The sequence below is a fragment of the Acomys russatus genome, chromosome 1, assembly GCF_903995435.1.
Source record: "Acomys russatus chromosome 1, mAcoRus1.1, whole genome shotgun sequence".
Lineage (NCBI taxonomy): Eukaryota > Metazoa > Chordata > Mammalia > Rodentia > Muridae > Acomys > Acomys russatus.
This window is the reverse complement of record NC_067137.1, coordinates 10,160,409-10,178,969: the sequence shown is the minus strand read 5'-3', so window position 1 is coordinate 10,178,969 and position 18,561 is coordinate 10,160,409. Positions and strand designations below refer to the sequence as shown.

The window sequence follows — 18,561 nt, the reverse complement described above, 5'->3', positions numbered from 1 at the left end:
TGTGTGTGTGTGTGGGGGGGTCAGGAGCTTTTTATATAAAACTAGTTAGCTGACACCAACCCGGAGCTGTTTGACATGACCTCCTCTTTTTGCTGCGGGGTGGGGGTGGGGGGGGCGGCGGCAAGGGCAGTTTATGGAAACCACGCTCCTCTACCTACCCGCTAGGGAAGCCCTCCTGTGTAGAAGGTCTCTGCTAGTCAAAGAACACGTTGTACACAGAGCCTGTTTAGAGGCAGGGCCTGAGCATGTGGGGGAGTCTGTTCTGTTCAGCTCGGTTTCAGCACAACCACCATAGACCGGCCAATGTGGCTGGGATGCCAGAGCCCACTTCTAGCTGTTTTCCTCACTGGGTCTCAGACTAGGCAAGTTGCAAGCACGTTGGGTCTTTTTGGCCCCAGGGCCTGCCGGCTCCAAAGGCACCAAACACCCTCTCATCACGAGGGAGGGACGCAAGCATCTGTCGCCTGCATTGACTGCATCGGAGAGTTGCGCCCAGAAGGGCGTTCATGTGCTTGAGGTCACACATAGAGGGGTGTCCCGGGGGGGACAGAAGGAGGAAAGGAGAACCTGTCCCAAGGTGGACAGGTGACGCAGGCAGGAGAGACGCTCAGAGTGGTTGAACCGCTGCCCTCACCCGGGTTCTTCCACAGCCCCCGGCCCTGCTGTGCAACCCAAGGACAGTGCGGGTGGCCCACGGGGTCCTCGGCCCCCCGCAGCCCGCCGCCCGGTTCCCGCCGAGCTCGGGCCTCCAGGGCCCGCTCGGCGTCGCTCGGCCGGCGCTGGGGGCGGGCACAGCCCCCTCCCTCGGTGTCCCCTCCCCGTCCCTCCCCCTCCCCCGTGGCGAGGCGGCAGCGGCGGCGGCGGTCGAGGCTGAGGCGGCGGCGGCGGCGGCGGCGGGCGGGGCTCGGCTCGGGCTCCGCGGGCGGGCGGGCGGACATGGCGGCCAACATGTACCGGGTCGGAGGTAGGAAGGCTCGGCCCTTCCCGGCCCGTCGGGGAGCGGGCGGCGGGAGCGGGGGTCCGGGCGGCGCACGCTAACCTCCCACAGCCCGGGAGCCTGGGCCGAGGGCGCCGCGGGCTGGGCGCAGGGTGCTCCCCACCCCCACTCCCCTCCCCCACCGCTCCTGCCCGGCGTCCCAGGGCCAGGCCTTTTCTGGGGCCACACATCGGACACCCCCTTTACGAACGCCCCCAAAGGGACAGGGCCCCAGCAAACCCTCCAGCTGAGTGGCTTTTCCTTCGCGTGGCTTTTGGGCACTGGGGGGCTGGGGACACCCCCACGCCCCGCTTCTGCTTCTGTGTTAGTGTGGGCTGGGGGCTGTGGTGGCCCAGATAGGGGCGCAGCTGGATAGGCTTGTTTGCAGAGCCAGGGCCCTGCACCTTGGCTGCTTTGGTTTCTCGTTCAGCCCCCCCTTAAGAGTGGGGCTGTGTGTGGGTCCCGGGGAGCCGCAGCCCCAGGTGGGGAGTTGAGCTCAGCCTGGACGTTGGCTCAGCGGTCTGTCTTCCCAGCCTTCTGCAGAAGAGAGAAATAAGGTCAAACAAACTTTCTCTGCTCACGACGCCCTCCCTCCCTCCTTCCTGGTAAAATAATAATTCAGATAAGCGGCGTGTTTGTGAGTGAGACTTGCTCTTCCGTCTTTGCTCATTAGCTGAGCTCCTGATGGATGAATGGTGGGGAATGGCCTGGCTAAATGAGGCCACTTAGCAGCAGAGAGCCGGGAGAGAGCCTCTGAGGTAGACAGTGACGGTGCAGTCTAGTGTCAGGTAAACACATAGTGGGAAGTTTCCAGCGACTCTGTGCAGAAAAAGCCACTCTTGGAAAAATCCTGCACGTTTGGTTGAAAACTTGGCATGGCTTCTTTGTAAATGGAGTTGGATTAAATATAATAAAAGGGTAAAAATCCCAACACCCTCCCCAGAGGACTCAGCCCCATTCCTCACCTTTCCAGGTAGAGTATGGAAAAGTTAGGCTTTCTCCTACCTATTATGCCCGCTGGAATTCTTTTTTTTTTTTTTAAAGTTTATACTCGAAATGAAATTGGGCTGGTAAGCCTTTCTTTCTGCTGTGATTTTGCCTTAGGTCAACAGTTTTATATGAGAAACATTGTCCAGGGATGACTGGGCTAGGATAGGGGTGAGGATGCTACCTTGGGAGCTCAGCTACACAGTGATGAGAGGGTCTGCCTAACAGTGGAGCACGGTTGTAGTTGTTGGTTGTTTTGTTTGAGACAGGCTGTCTACATAGGCCTGACTGCCTGCCACTACATAGACCATGCTGGCCTCACAGAGATCTGCATGCCTCTGCATCCCAAGTGCTGGGATTTAAGGTTTAGGCTTTTTCCTTCCTTCCTTCCTCCCTCCTTCCTCCTTCCTTCCTTCCTTTCTTTCTTTCTTTCTTTTTTTTTTTTTTTTGAGGCAGTCTTGCTATGTAGCTGAGACTGGCCTCTGCTTTGTGATCCTGTCTTTGTTCCTCCCCCCCCCCCCGCACCGCCCCCCCAATTACACCAAGACAGGCTTGCTGTCTGTTTCCTCCCCCTCCCCCACCATGGTTTCTCTGTGTATCCCTGGCTGTCCTGTAGACCAGGCTGGCCTCGGATTTACAAAGATCCTCCTGCCTCTGCCTCCCTGAGTGCTGGGATTACAGGCATGCGCCACTAGGCCTGGCAACTTTTTTTTTTTTTTTTTTTTTAAATTAAATGGTTAATTTAAGGCTGGCCATCATGGCTCGTGCCGGTAACTTCAGACTGTGAGAGATGGAGGCAGGGGATTTAGGAGCTAAGGCCAGTCTTAGCTACATAGTTGGTTCTTGTCAGCCTGGACTAATAAAGCTATTTCTAAAAGCGAAAGAAAAAGAAACTTAAGCAGGATGTGGTTGTGTGGTGCGTGCCACTAATCCCGACAAGTCGGAGTATGAGGACAAGTCGGAGTATGAGGCCCAGGGCCTCCTTAGTGAGAAGTGGGAATTCTAGGAAAGTAACAGATGTGGAACAGCTCATTGAGGCTGTATTCCAGGAGAGCCATTCCGAACTTCAACTGCCTACTGTAGAGAGTTGTAGCCTTATAATAGATTGCTGTGGATTTTAACCCCAGCACTTCAAACCCCAGCCAGAGGCAAGCATGTCTCTGTTGAGTTTGAGGCCAGCCTGGTTAACATGGCAAGTCTTGAGACATTCAGGGCTACATAATGTGACCCTGCCCCCCCTGTCAAGTGTGAACTTTTTGCTGAAAAGATCTGTAATGTTTCGATTGCAGATTATGTCTACTTTGAGAACTCCTCCAGCAACCCATACTTGATCAGGAGAATCGAGGAACTCAACAAGGTGAGCACTGTTGCGTCATCCGCTAAGCACCAAGACGCTTTCCCTTTAAGGGTGGCCGGGCAAAGGCCTCAGAGGGGATTTTCACTTTCAGTTCCAGACTATGAAAGTCAGATTTTCATAAATTACAGAGTTCTGCAGGCGTCTCAATGTTTGTTTACTTTTTATAAAGACCTTTGGATGTTATTGAGTAAAAGATTGCGAATTTCTTTAAATTGCTTTGAGCTTACAGATCAGGTTCCTGTTTAGAACCTGTAGTGTGTATTTTTGTTCCTTTGAGCCCGGGCTTTTACTGACATCGGTATCTCAATCCTCCTGCCTCAGCCTCCTCAAGCAGCGCTGTGCTTCGCATTTGTTAGCGAGTTAATATTTTCCTCCTCGGGGTTCAGGAGGAAGAATTTAACCTGGGCATGGCGGTTTATGCTAACAGTCAGCCACATGGGAGCTCAGTGTCAACCTGGGCTACAGCGTGGTCTAAACCGCCCCTCCCCCCAGCACACAGTAAAATGAGTCAGTGTGATCCTAGCACCTGGGAGGCCGACACAGGAACTTTTTATCTATCTAGTTTGAGTCTGGCCTGAGTTGTATTACTGAGACTGTCTTAAGCAACAAAATAAGAGTCTGGGGAGATGGCTTAGTTGACAAAGCACTTGGCTTGCAAGCAGGAGCACCTGGGTTCAATTCCCAGAATCCATGTTAAAAAAAAAAAAAAAAAAAGAAAGAGAAAAACCGGTTTAGTGGCTTATGCTTATCCTTGCCCTGGGGCTCACCAGGCAAGCAGGCTAATTACTTGGTCAGTTCCAGGCTAGTGAGAACCAGATCTCAAAAACACACTGGGTGTGGTAGTGCACGCATTTAATCCCAGCACTTGAGAGGCATAGGCAGGCAGATCGCTGTGAGTTCGAGGCCAGCCTGATCTACAAACGGAGTCCAGGACAGCCTAGGCTACACAGAGAAACTCTGTCTCAAAAAGACCCCAAAAAAACCAAGCCAAAACAAACAAAAAAACCCCCACAAAAAAAAAAAAAAAAAAAAGAAAGGGAAACAAAATTTAAAAACACAATGAAAAAGAAAGGCCCTCTCTAATCCTAACATTAGGGAGGCAGAGGCAGGTGGATTTCTGAGGCAAGCCTGGTCTACAGAGTGAGTTCCAGGATAGCCAGAGTTACGTAGAGAAATCCTGTTTGGAAAATCCAAAATTAGCAAATGAAGCGAAGTACTTGGTGAATAGTAATATTATGTATAAGCATAAACACGAGACAATTTAGGAAATAATTAGTTCAGCAATTATTATTTTTTTCTTTTTCTTTTTCTTTTTTTCTTTGTTTTGTTGTATTTTTGTTTTTTTGAGACAGTTTCTCTGTGTAGCCCTGGCTGTCCGGAGCTTGCTTTGTAGATGAGGCTGGCCTTGAACTCATGAAGATCCACCTACCTCTGCCTCCCTAGTGCTGAGATTAAAGGCGTGTACCACTACACCTGGCAACAATTGTTTTCTTTCTTTCTTTTTTTTTCTTCTTTTTGGTTTTTCAAGACAAGGTTTCTCTGTGTAGCCCTGGCTTTTCTGGGCTCTCTCTGTAGACCAGGCTGGCCTCGAACTTACAGAGATCTGCCTGCCTCTGCCTCCCGAGTGCTGGGATTAAAGGCGTGTGTCACCCCTGCCCAGCTAACAATTGTTTTCTTAATGCCTTTATTCCAACTTAATGCCATTATTGTTAATGCCAACCATTTATGATACACACTAGTTTGGGAAAACAGGTAATGAAAATAAATAATACAGTATGTTTTTCTCTGTATTCTTCTTCCAAAAGATTACTGTCCTCTCATCTGAGTACAGGTTAGAGGACAGTAAAAAAGAGAAGTTTCAACTGTTTTGGTTCCAGTTTCTGATTTTGAGACAGGGTTTCATGTAGCCCAGGCTGGCCACAAACTCCTGGTGCTCTAGCCTGGGCCTCCTGAGTGCTGGGCTTAGAGCCTTGTACCATCTACAGCGAAAGAAGAACACAAGATAAACAATATTGCGCTATGTTGGTCAAGAGGTTTTAGTTTTGAATCCAAAAAGCTCCAGAATTTTAAGGAGAGTGTGCAAGGTTCTGGCTTCTGTCAGTCTCCTAACTCAGAAGAGGCAACACATTGAATCCAGGTTCCATGTTCACAGAACAGTGTCCTGTGTGTGACATTTCAAACGTAGCACTTCTTTAATTTTGTTTTTATTTGTGAGACTATGTCTAATGTCTTTGTCTTGTAATTTTTACATCACTAGAGTGCTTGCCTAGCACACACAACGCTCTGAATTTGATGCTCAGCATTGAAATGGTGGGGCGTGGGGAGTGATCATCAGCTGTAGAGCGCTCAGGACCAGCCCGAACAACATGAAAGAGACCAGAAATGTCTCCTGCTTGCTTTTTTCCATGCCACTTATCACCTTTTTTTTTTTTTTCTGTTTTTTAAATTATTTTTTTATTTTTTTATTTTTTTGAGAGAGTTTCTCTGTATAGCCTTGGGTGTCCTGGACTTGCTTTGTAGACCAGGCTGGCCTCGAACTCACAGTGATCCACCTGCCTCTGCCTCCCAAGTGCTGGGATTAAAGGCGTGTGCCACCACTGCCTGGCCCACTTACCACCTTTAAATACTTAATTCAAGGCCATGTGGCCCAGCAGCCTAGCACTTGCTTACCGTTTCTAAAGCTGTGGGTTTCATCCCTAGCACTGTATACAGAAGGAAAGAAACTTTAAGAGGAAAGAGGGAGTCAGTGAGATGGTTCAGTGGGTAAGATTGCTTGACACCAAGCCTGAGCACCTGAGCTGCATTCTATCCTCGGAGCCTACCTGTTAGAGGCGGAGAGCCAACTCCAGAATCTCCGATCTCTTTGTGTGTGTGTGTACACACACACACACACACACACACACAGAAACACGGACACAAACACACATACTAGCCCATACATGTACCCAACACATACCAGACACACAGACACAAAACAAATGCACACACACACAGATACACACAAACCCGCATACACATACACACATACACATACACACACCACACGCACACACAGAGACATATACACAAACATAGACACACACACATACATGCCCCACACATACCCAACAGAGACACACAGACACACCACACACACACACACACACACACCGTAAAAACAAAGATTAAACCTGTATACTTTATTTTATTTTTTGAGACCAGGTTTCACTATGTAGACCAGGCTGGCCTCAAAAGCACAGAGGTCTGCCTCCCTCTGCCTCCTGAGTGCAGTGCTAGGCATTGAGACGAGTCTTGCTGTGTTCCCCAAGCTGGTCTTGAACTTTCTTGGTGGTTCCTGCTGATCCCAAAGTCTATTTCTTTTTTTGAAGGAGAGTCACACATAGCTCAGACTGGCCTCGAACTCACTATGAGGCAGAGTCTTGAACTCCTGATCTCCTGCATGCTGCAATCGACATGTGTGACTGTGCTGGGAGTGTTGAGCTATACTTCCAGCTTCATATCTGTCCTCACCTACCACCACACTACTCAGTGCTAAACCCTGAGCCAGTGTCCTGCCACTGAGCTGTATTGCTTCTGAGACCGATTGTCACAGTGTATGTAGCCCCTGGAATGGAACTTTCAATGCAGACAGAGCTGGCCTGGAACCTGGGCAATCCTCCTGCCTCAGCCTATTGAGTGCTGAGGTTATAACATGGGTGCTGTGCTGAGTTACCCTACCTTCACGTACAAGCTTTTGCAAGTGATTCCCAAAGATTCGCTTGAGCCATTTCTTGGGGCCTTAATCAGGATCCCCGTGGCCACTTGAGAGCTATTGGCAGCAGGCGTGGAAATTAGGAAACTTCCCCCATTGATTTTCCCCACTGTTCATGTGGGGTGTTGGGAATTGAACCCAGGGCGCCTTGAACACGCTAGGCCAGGGCTGTGTCATTGAGCTGTGTTTATAGCCCTTGATTTTGTTTTGCGGCAAGGGCTCAATGTGCAGTCCAGGCTTGTCATCAGTTCTTGATGTTCTGTCTCTGTTATCGTAGGAGTGACGTCCCCCCAAGCTCAGAGCTAACCCTTTACACTCATGACACATGCATTCCCCTCCCCCATCCCTGCACTCGCTCCTTTAGAACTTCCCTTGAGGAATGGCTCAGTGGATCGTTATTTAGAAGAGCAGAGTGCAAGAGAAATGGTGTGTATTCTGTGGAAGGAGAGCCGTGGTGTCTTGTCTTGAGGGAAGAACAAGACTGCACTATTGAGCAATCCAACAGGCAAGAGTGTGTATTGCCCAGGAGGTTTCTGTTGCTGGGGATTGAACCCCAAGGCTGTGCGCACGCTAAGAAGCCACACCCCTTAGTCCCTAGGATATTATTATTTATTTTAGTGCATTGATGTACGCTAAGAAGCCACACCCCTTAGTCCCTAGGATATTATTATTTATTTTAGTGCATTGATGTTTTGCCTGTATTGCATGTCTGTGTAGGAGTGTTGAATCCTCTGGAACTGGAGTTGCAGACAGTTGTGAGCTGCCATATGGGTTGCTGGGATTTGAACCTGGGTCCTCTGGAAGAGCCGCCAGTGCTCTCAACCACTGAGCCATATCTCTAGCCCCAAAGAGTTTCCTCTTCCCAAGATAGTGTTTCTCTGTGTAGCCCTGGCTGTCCTGGAACTTGATCTGTAGACCACCAGGCTGGCCTTGAACTCATGTAGATCTGCCTGCCTCTGCCTCCCAAGCTCTGGGACTAAAAGTTTGCACTACCACACCCAGCCCTGCCCAGATATCCTAATGTCCTGGTATGATCCTGCACACCTATTAATTCCAGCACTAGGTAGGCTGAGGCAGGAGGACTGCTAGTTCTAAGACAGGCTGTGCTGTGTAGTGAGATCTTGATTTAAAAAAAAAAAAAGTTAAAAGAAAAAATATCTTGAGCTACGTCTTTATCCCTCAAGCCGGTTTATCTGAAAATTTAATCATCTTTGTAGAGTGTTCCTGTTAGGCGAGCACATTAATGAGACAGGAATGAGAAAGTGCTTAAAGTAAAGCCCTAGATTTTATTTACATAGAAATATCGGCCTGTTCATTTAGCAGATGGCTGGCTCATTGCTTCTGGAGGATGACTTTGATCACAACATTATGAAATATATTGGCATTTGGGTAGAAATTTAATATGATTTCAATTTGAAGGGGCAGTATCTCCACAGTACCATTTCTCAGTAAAACAATATTGCTGCCGATCTTGATGAAATTGACACATTTATTATGGTATATGCTCTTTATATTTGAATATATCCATAAGTCCAGATCCGTTCTGAAACGTGTGCCACATACGGTAGGAATTGGACATTACAGTAAGTAACCCTTTATTGTAATCGATGTGTTTTTATGACGAGCTTGCCAGTGAATGATGGACCTGCTTGGAGGCCTGCAGACTTTATCGAGATGAGAACAGGAGCCTGGGCCTCAGCTGCAGTAAATTACAGCTGAAGACTGCCGATTGCATTCTAGACTAGTCAGAAAGACCTGAGAGATTCAGTGTTGGGAACTTACAGTTTTGGATATTGTTCATATGCAAAGGTCAACTCCGGATATTGACTCTGCGCAGGGTGTCTTTTCAGTTCTGTCCTGCAAGCTGGCTACCGCCCCCTGTGAAGGGTCAGAGAGCTAGGGCTAGGTGACCTTATACTTGGGGATGGGTTTGAGGGGCAATAATTCTCAACATCGTGAGCAAATTATTTGTGACTTTTAAAATTGGAGGGGTTAATTTTTCTGGTATGGTTGTGCATGCCTGAGGACCGTGGAGGCAAGAGGGCAGTGAGTTCAAGGCCAGCCTGGGTTATCTGAAACCCTGTCTTGTAACACACATACACACAAGATTAGCTCTTTCTCTCCAGGTTACGCTGTTGTGGCTTGTGTTTTGAGACAGTGTCTTCTATGTAGCCCCGGCTGGTCTGGAACTCTGTGTAGATGGGACTGGCCTCTCACTATGTACAATCCCTTTTGCCCGAGCTTTCCAAGGGCTGGGATTATAGACATGTGCTGCCAGACCCAGCTTTTAAGCACATTTTATCTTTGAGACTTCAGGTCCCGTTTGACTTTTATTTTTTTCTTATTTCTTAGACTGCAAGTGGCAACGTGGAAGCAAAAGTAGTGTGCTTTTATAGACGACGCGATATCTCCAACACGCTTATAATGCTTGCCGATAAGCATGCTAGTAAGTGAAATGGCTTTCTTTTGGGTCAAAAATAATGTTTTTATGTTTTTCACACACACAAAAAAATGTTTTCTGTTCCCATGAAACCTTTTCTTTCTTTTTCATCTATTTGTTTTTTTAATTTAATTTTTATTTTTTGTGTATGGATATTTTGCCCATGTGTATGCTTGTATGTCTGTGTTTCACGTGCATGCCTGGTGCCTTCAGCGGTTGAAGAGGGTGTAGGAACCGCTGGAGCTGGAGTTAGAGATGGCTGTGAGCTGCCGTGTGGGTGCTGGGAACTGAACCTGGGTCCTCTGGAAGAACAGCCAGTGCTCCCAACCTTGGAGCCAACTCTCCAGCCTTTCTCTTAAAAAAACAAAAAACTAATTTATTTTATAAATATGTGTGTGTGTGTGTGATTGTGTGTGCCATGGTGCCTAAGTGGAGGGCACCTTTCAGGAGTCCTCCGTCCTTCGATCTTGTAGTTCTGTGGATCACTAGGCTTGGTGGCAAACAACTTCATCCCCTGGACCATCTCGAGAACTCACTCCCTTCCTTCCTTCCTTCCTTCGTTTTGTTTTTTCAAGACAGGGTTTCTCTGTATAGCCTTGGCCATCCTGTACTCTGTAGACCAAGCTGATCTCCAAATCACACAGATCCACCTGCCTTTGAGGGCTGGGATTACAGGTGTGCACCACCATGCCTGGCTCTTTCTGCATCTTTTAATTTCCCTTTCAGTTTAAGTTTTTGTGTAATAGTGTTCGTCCTCTTTCTTTCTCATCTCAGTGTTCATACAGGCATATACTTTATGTATACTAATATGATTTATATATTTATAATGTTTGTGTGTGTGTTAGGGAGTGAACATGAGACCTCATGCATGCTAGGGATGTGCTCTACCTCTGAGCTACATCCCAGGCCCTGGTCACACTTGTTTAGATTATATTATGCATATTTTATTAAGTAATTAACATATTCAAATAACAACCTTTTTTCATTTATTTATTTTATGTGTATGAGTGCTGTATCTGCTTATATACTTGCAGGCCGGAAGAGGACATTAGAGGGTATAGTTGTGAACCACCATGTGGTTGCTGGGAATTGAACTCCTGACCTCTGGAAGAGCAGACAGTGCTCTTACCACTGAGCCATCTCTCCAGCCCCTAAATAACAATTTTGGAAGTTGGCATTAGCAAACCATCAGAGTAGTCGTTTTGTGTTTGCTTATTTTCAATAGTTTCTTTGTGGGTATGGGTTTAAGGACGTTTATGTTTCATTGTGAGGGGTTTTAATGGAGGATGCTTTTCTCTAAAACACCTGGGCAATATCTTGATTGTTTTTGGTTTTGAGTATCAGCTTTGTGTATACTCTGATCTTCTTGCCTGTCTCTCTCTCTCTTGTTTTTTTTTTTTTTTTTTTTTTTTTTTGGTTTTTCGAGACAGGGTTTCTCTGTGTAGCCTTGGCTATCCTGGAACTCACATTGTAGACCAGGTTGGCCTCGAACTCACTGAGATCCACTTGCCTCTGCTTCCCTGAGTGCTGGGATTAAAGGTGTTCACCACCACTGCCCAGCTTGTTGTTTTCTTTTTCTTTTTTTAATCTTAAAATGCCTCTGTGTGTGTGTGTGTGTGTGTGTGTGTGTGTATCAAAAGTTGACACTGGCATATTGTATTAGTTACTTTACTATTGCTGTGACAAAACACTGTGACCAAGACAACTTATAAAAGAAAACTTATAATTAGGCTTACAGTTCTAGAAGGTTAGAGTCCCTGATGGTGAGAGGTAACATGAAGTAGGCAGCAGATATGGTAGCAACTGAGACTTCACCTTATATCTTGATTCACAAACTTGAAGCAGAAAACACATTGGGAATGGCTTGAGTCTTTTGAAACCTTAAAGCCTGTCCCCAGCGATGTCCCTCTGCCTACAAGGCCACACCTCCTAATCCTTCTCAAACAGTTCTGCCAACTGTATTCAATATATGAACTTATGGGGGCAGTCTCACTCAAGCCATTGCAGGTGTCTTCCTATTTGTTTTTGAGACTAGTTTTCATGTATCCTAGGTTGGTTTTGAACTTACTACATAAGCGTGCACCACCACACATGGGAGTTGTTTTTGTTGTTGTTGTTTTTGTTTTTCTGTCTATCTCTTTAAGACAGGGTTTCACACTCTACTGCAGGCTTGTAGCTAAGGCTGGCCTCAAACTCTTGGCAATCTTTTAGTCTCATGTTCCCTAGTCCAAGGATTATGAGCCACTATGTCTGGTTTCAGTTCTTTATAGATTCAAGGTATTTAATCCCCCCATCAGATGTTTACTTGGCAAAGATATTCTTCTACTGTGTAGGCTGTCTGTTCATCCTTCTGGTTTTCTTTGCTGTGAAAAAGGATTTTGTTTTTGTTTTTTGTTTTGGTTTTTTTGTGAGAGGATTTCTCTATGTCACAGCCCTGGCTGTCCTGAGCTCACTTTGTAGACCAAGCTTGCTTTGAACTCACAGAAATCCACCTGCCTCTGCCTCCCGAGTACTGGGATTAAAGGCATGTACCACCTCGTCCAACATTAGTTAATTCTTTAAAAATACTTTTTTTCCCCCTTGAGACAGGGTCTCACTATGTAGCTGTAGCTGGCTTAGAATTCTCTATAGAGACCAGACTGGACTCAAACTCAGAGAGTCTGTTTGTCTCTGCTTCCCGAGGCCTGGCACTAAAGGTGTATGTTATTTGCCTGCATTAGTCAGGTTTTTTGTTTGTTGTTTCAGTTTCTTGCCTTTTGTTTTTCGAGACAAGGTTTTCCTGTAGCCCTGGCTGTCCTGGAACTAGCTCTGTAGACCAGGCTGACCTTGAACTCACGGATATTTGCCTGCCTCTGCCTCTGTGTTAGAATTAAAAGCGTGCCCCAACACCTGACTATTTATTTTGTTTGGCTTATGTCTTAGAGTTTTATTGTTGTGAAGAGACACCATGACCACAGCAACTCTTTTTTTTTTTTTTAAAAGATTATTTATTTATTTATTTATTATGTATAGTGTTTTGTCTGCATGTACACCTCCAGGCCAGAAGAGGGCACCAGATCTCATTTCAGATAGTTATGAGCCACCGTGTGGTTGCTTGGTATTGAACTTAGGAGGTTTGGAAGAACAGGCAGTACTCTTAACCTCTGAGCCATCTCTCCAGCCCCTCCCCCCCTCTGTTTTTAGAGACAGGGTTTCTCTGTGTAGCCTTGGCTGTCCTAGATTCACTCACTTTGTAGACCAGGCTGGACTCAAATTCATAGTGATCTGCCTGCCTCTGCCTCCCCAGTGCTGGGATTAAAGGCGTCGCCACCACGCCCGGCTCACAGCAACTCTTATAAAGACAAATATTTAATTGGGGCTGGCTTACACTTTCAGAGGTTAGACTGCTATCATCATGGCGAGAAGCATGGCAGTGTGTAGGCAGACATGGTGCTGGACAATCCAAGAGTTCTGCATCAGGGATGGGGAGTGGGGCAGGTGTTCCAAGACAGGGTTTCCCTGTGTGTAGCCTTGGCTGTCCTGGATTTACTTTGTAGACCAGGGTGGCCTCAAACTCACTGCAGTCTGCCTGCCCCTGCCTTCTTGGATGCTGGGATTAAAGATGTGCACCACTGTGCAGGCCTGAGTTCTACGTCTTGATCTGGCAGGCAGGCTGCAAGGAGAGACTGTGTACCACACTCGGTGTAGCTTGAGCATGTGAGACCCAAAGCCTGCCTGCAGTGTCACACTTCCTCCAGCAAGGTCACACCTTCTAACTACCTCTGGAAGAGCCACCAGCACTCTTAACCACTGGGCTGTCCTTCCGCCTAGGCTGTGTATTCTAGTGCATTTGTCGTGTGTCTGTTTTGTGCCAGCACATGCTGTTTTGTACCTGTGGCTCTAGCGTAATTTGAGGTCAAATATTTTTAGACCCTCTAGCATTTCCCTTTCTCTTAGGATCGCTTTGGCCACTCAGTGTCTTGGTGTTTTCATATGAACTTTAGGATCACCTTTCTATTTCTGTGAGGAGGGTCATTGAGTTTTTTGTTGGTTTGTTTTGTTTTGTTTTTTGAGACAGGGTTTCTCTGTGTAGCCTTGTCCTAGAATCTCTTTGTAGACCAGGCAGTCCTCGAACTCACAGTGAGCCACCTGCCTCTGCTTCCTGAGTGCTGAGACTACAGGCGTGGGCGGGCCATTGTGCTCAGCTGGTCATTGGGATTTTAATGGGGATGGTATTGTATTTGTAGATCCCTTTAGTATGTATGTATATATTTTTTATTTTTGTGTGCATTGGTGTGTTTTGCCTGCATGTGTTTGTGTGAGGATGTCAGATCCTCTGGAACTGGAGTTACAGACAGTTGTGAGCGGCCATGTGGGTGCTGGAGTCCTCTGGAAGAGCCAGCTAGTGCTCCCAATCCTTGAGCCATCTCTCCATCCCCTCTTCACTTTCTTTGTGTTTTCTGTTTTATTTTTATTTTTCACGCCTGGGTCTCATGTTGTCCAGGCCAGCCTCAGACTTGCCTCCACTTTCGGAGTTCTGGCCTGACTGGTGGGGATGACCACTTTTGGATTTTGTGGGGCTAGGGATGGGCCTCTTTGAATCTTGGGGCAGCACTCTTCCTACTGCCTTGCATCTGCCACTAGTCCTCTCCAGTTTTTTTCTTCACTGTTTTCATTGTGCCTCCTTGGTTAGGCTTATTATTAGGTAATTTAATCATTTAATATTTTGTTTTGAGATAGTGTCTCAAAGTAGCTGGGCTATCCTTGGATTCACTGCTCAGTGGAGGATGGTCTTAAGTGTAGACCCCACCATTTGCAAATAGGGATAATCTGACTTTTTTCCTACTTGTAGGAAAATACTTGCTGTGCTAAAGAATACAAGCACCGTACTGAAAGGGCGTGGGGAGAGTGGACCCTCACGATTTTAGAGCGAGTGTTATTAGCTCTTCTTTGCTTGCTGTCATGTTGGCTGTGTGTCTGTCCTGTCTCACCTTTGTCGTGCTGTGGTGGTACCCTTCTGTTTCAGATTCCTTCAGGCCTTTTGTTGTGAGCCGATGAGGGTCTCTGTCAAAGGCCTTTTCTGTGTCTACTGAGGTGGATTTGATTGATGGGTCGTGTTTTATTTATTGATTGCCAGGTGGTGAAAGGGGAGTTCTTGGACTGAAACCGACTGGATCTTGGTGTGTGATCTCTTTAATATGTTGCTGAGTTTGGTTTGAAGGCATTTTAAGTCATTAATTAGTTTGGACTGGAAGGGATCAAGCACATGACCTTGCTTGCTCTATGATTTCCCAGTGGTTTGCAGCTGTTTTATTGAGAACATCCATGTTCATCCAGGGAACTGGGCTTTAGCTTTTTTGTTGTTATTGTATATTACTTGGTTTTGGTGTCAGTCACCCTGCTTTGTGGAATAGCAAAATAGTCCCTCTTTACTCTCAGGAGTAGTCTGGCACAGGTGTTTCTTGTCCTCCTCCTTTGTTGCCTCTTGGTTGGGGGCGTGGGGGGATGGTACAGGGTCTCGAGTACCTCCTGCCTCACCTCTAACTTACATGTAGCTGTGGAGGACCACAAGCTTCTACCCTTCCTAATTGTGCCTTCCAATTACGGCATCACAGACCTGTTCGACTTCACCTGGTTTGCAGTGAGGATCCATTTCCAGCTCCGGGCATCCTGGGCAAGTGTTACGCCATTGCCAGCCACCTTCTGCTGAAGACTGAGCCCAATTCCTCCTACATCTGGCATCTAGCTATGGCACCAACCCCTAGGTGTCCTGCCACCGACCCCCAGCCCCCACCCCCACCCCATCCCCTCACTAGATCTTTGTGCATTCTCTCTCAAGGTCTTCTAGAATTGAGTGACTCTGTCTGCTTCTGGCCTTGCCTTTGTGCAGAGATTGTTGCTACCCCAGTCTCGTTGTTTGTTCCGGCTGTGGTGCTTTGCATCTTCAGTCCAGCCCTCCTGTAGCAGCAGATGCTGCCAGACAGTCTTTCTGCGGACTTAAGGCTTGAGAGACCTGTGGGTGTCTCTGCTGCTAGGACCGCAAGTGGCGTCTGCTTCGCTTCCCTCTGAGGAACTGGAGCTGGGGTTGCATTATTTTTCTGTATTTGTCTGTCACTTTGTTTCTCTGTGCCTTTTAGCTGCCTTGTCACCTATTTATTGATTGGTTTTTTGAGACAGGGTTTCACTGGGTAGAATTTACAGAGATCAGCCCGCCTCTCGGTCACCCAGCTGTTGTTGGCATTACAGGTCTATACCACCATGCCTGGGTCCATATCTACTTTTAAAGACTTGTGTATTTCTGCCAGGTGGTGGTGGCACACGCCTTTAATCCCAGCCCTTGGGGGGGAGGAAGAGACAGGTGAATCTCTGTGAGTTTGAGGCCAGCTTGGACTACAGAGCCAGTTCCAGGACAGCCAGAGCTGTTAAACAGAGAAACCCTGTCTCAAAAATCCAAAAAACCAAAAGAGAGAGAGGAAACAACAACAACAACAACAACAAAAACAAAACAAAACAAAAAAACAAAAACAAACCAATAACAAAAGACTTGTATTTCCCAGGTTAGAGAGATGGTTCAAATGTTAAGGGCACTGGCTGCTCTTGCAGAGGACCTGGGTTATAGTTCCAGGACCCACACGGCTGCTCACAACCATCTGTAACTCCAGGGCAGCGCATCTGATGCCCTCTTCTGGCTCAATGGACATCAAGTTATATGGCGCACAGCTGTACATGTAGGCAAAACACTCACACACATAACACAAATACACGAACAGAAAGGTATACACCTATGCATGCATAGTCAGAAAATAAACACATGAACAAAGGCTTAGAAAGGCTCGGCTTTCCTCTTCGTGGCCTTGTTTGTCTTCCCTGCTTCTTGTGTCAACATCACCTTCATTTTTCCATTGTGTTTCATTTTGCTGAACTATGTCCTTATTCAGTGTTTTTTTTTTTTTCCCCCACAAAATGTGTTGATGGTAAATGTTTTAAGTCTTAACGTTCCTTAAAATGTCTTTATCATCATATATATTGTTAGTTTGGGTCTTTATATAATTTTGGTTTCAAAGTGTTTTTCCCTTAGAACTTTGAAATTTGCTTGTTCTGAGGTATTCATTGTGAAATTTGGTGTCTTTTTTATTTTATTTTATTTTATTTTATTTTATTTGAGTTAGAGTCTTTTCCTATGTAACCCTGGCTGTCCTGGAACTCTCTGTGTAGACCAGGCTAGCCTCTCATGGAGATCTGCTTCCTGAGTGCTGGGATTAAAGGTGTGGGTCACTACACCCAGCTCTGTAGATTTTTATTCTTTTGTAAGTAAGGCTTTGTTCTCTTCCCGTGGTTTGTCCTTTAGCGTAGGTGTTCTGAAAATTTACCAGGATGCCTGTGTGAGCTTTACATCAATAAGCTGCTGTGTGCTTTTGGTGGCGTTTCTTTTCATCTCTGGGGATTTCTCTTAAGATGCCTATTTAGTGAGATTCATTCTGTGTTGTGCAGTCCTTTTGTTAATTTTTTTCTCTAGAGACAGGGTCTCACTGTATAGTCCAGGATGACTGCCAGCTCACAGAGCCCACCCTGGCCTCTAACTCCCAGTGGTCCTCCTGCCTCCACTGCTTAGAACCGAGAAGTGTGTAACTGCCCCGGCTTCTTAAAGTTGAAGGAAGTCTGTCTTAGTGAGCCTGGTGTTCTCCTTCCAGTCAGGTCTAAGGCCCCGTCTGGTGGTAGGGTGCCTTTCTCTACTCCAGGCACTTGGGAGGCAGAGGCAGGAGGATTAGGAGCTCAGGATGGCCTGGGGTACATAAGACACTGTTGCTGGGCGTGGTGGTGTATGCCTTTAATCCCAGCACTCGGGAGGCAGAGACTGGTGGATCACTGTGAATTCAAGGCCAGCCTAGGACAGCCAAGGCTACACAGAGACCCTGTCTCAAAAAAAAAGACACTGTCTCAAAAAATAAAAATCACCTGAGACAGAGTGCTCGTGGTGCCTTGGTGACACTCCTCACTGTTTTCCCTGCCTGATGGTGGGGGGGGGGAGGGGGAAGGAGTCCACATAAAATCTATATTCTGCTAGAACATTAAAGTAATAAAGTTGCATCTCAGGTTATTTTCCCCTTGCTGCTTTATAATGTTTTTATTTTTGTGAATAACATTTTATAATTAGCAGTTACAGTGAGTTTGTATCTCATTAGCCAGATTATTATCAACTGTAACTATTACAAAGTTTTATTGTTTGACAAGTTAATTATGTTTTATGGTATACATTTTCTTATTGATCTGTTCTTTCGAATGTTAATGGTTTCTATTTTTCTAAACAGCAAGTGCTATATTCCTACTTTAAAATGTATGTCACGTTGCTTATTGACCACCAAATGAGGCATTCTAGTAATTGGGTAATTCCTCTGCTTTTTTTTTCAAGGCTTTGTGTGGGTTTTACTTTCATAATTATGTGACATGATTTATGGGTTGGAAAAATATGTACTCAGATTTTGTATTTTTATGAATAGTTGAATGAAAGCCATTTTTATAATCAGTGTAGCTAGTCTCAAAATTTCCACAGATGATCTTCTCTGTTTTGTTCTGTTTTTTTGAGATGAGGGCTCAGTATCAGTCTCGAACTCACTGTGTAGACCAGGCTGGCCTCACACTTGGTGCAGTCCTCTTGCCTCCTGCTCTCCAGGCCTGGGCATGCTGCTGGGTTGGAAGTGCTTCTCTGGCATCCATGAAGCCTTGGCTTTGTCTCCAGCACCTCATAAGCTAGGAGTGGCGATGAGTGGAGATGTACGCTTGTCAGCCCAGCACCAGGGGGAGGCAGGAGGATCAGAAGTTCAAGGTCATCCTCAGCTACATAGCAAGTTCAAATATGGGCTACATGAAACCCTGTCTCAACATACACAGCATACTCAACAACAACAAAATAACAAAGAAAATAATTTGAGACAGGGTTTCTCTGTGTAGCCTTGGCTGTTCTGGACTCACTCAGTAGACCAGGCTGGGCCTGAACTCACAGAGATCTGCCTAGCTCTCCCTCCCTGAGTGCTGGGATTAAAGGCGTGCACCACTATGCCTTTGGTCAGAGT

General features: G+C 46.4%; 1 protein-coding gene across 4 annotated transcripts in view; it reads left to right on the top strand.

Moving 5' to 3' along the window:
- Nucleotides 1-3,207: 3,207 nt before the first annotated feature.
- Nucleotides 3,208-18,561, top strand: part of Mta3 (metastasis associated 1 family member 3) — a 114,640-nt gene continuing 99,286 nt past the window's right edge. For all 4 annotated transcript variants that reach the window (XM_051161814.1, XM_051161940.1, XM_051161762.1 and 1 more), the window contains exons 1-2: nt 3,208-3,320; nt 9,424-9,517. In XM_051161814.1, coding sequence (XP_051017771.1) covers nt 9,496-9,517 — 22 coding nt within the window. In that variant the 5' untranslated portion in view covers nt 3,208-3,320; nt 9,424-9,495. The remainder of the gene's footprint in view (nt 3,321-9,423; nt 9,518-18,561) is intronic.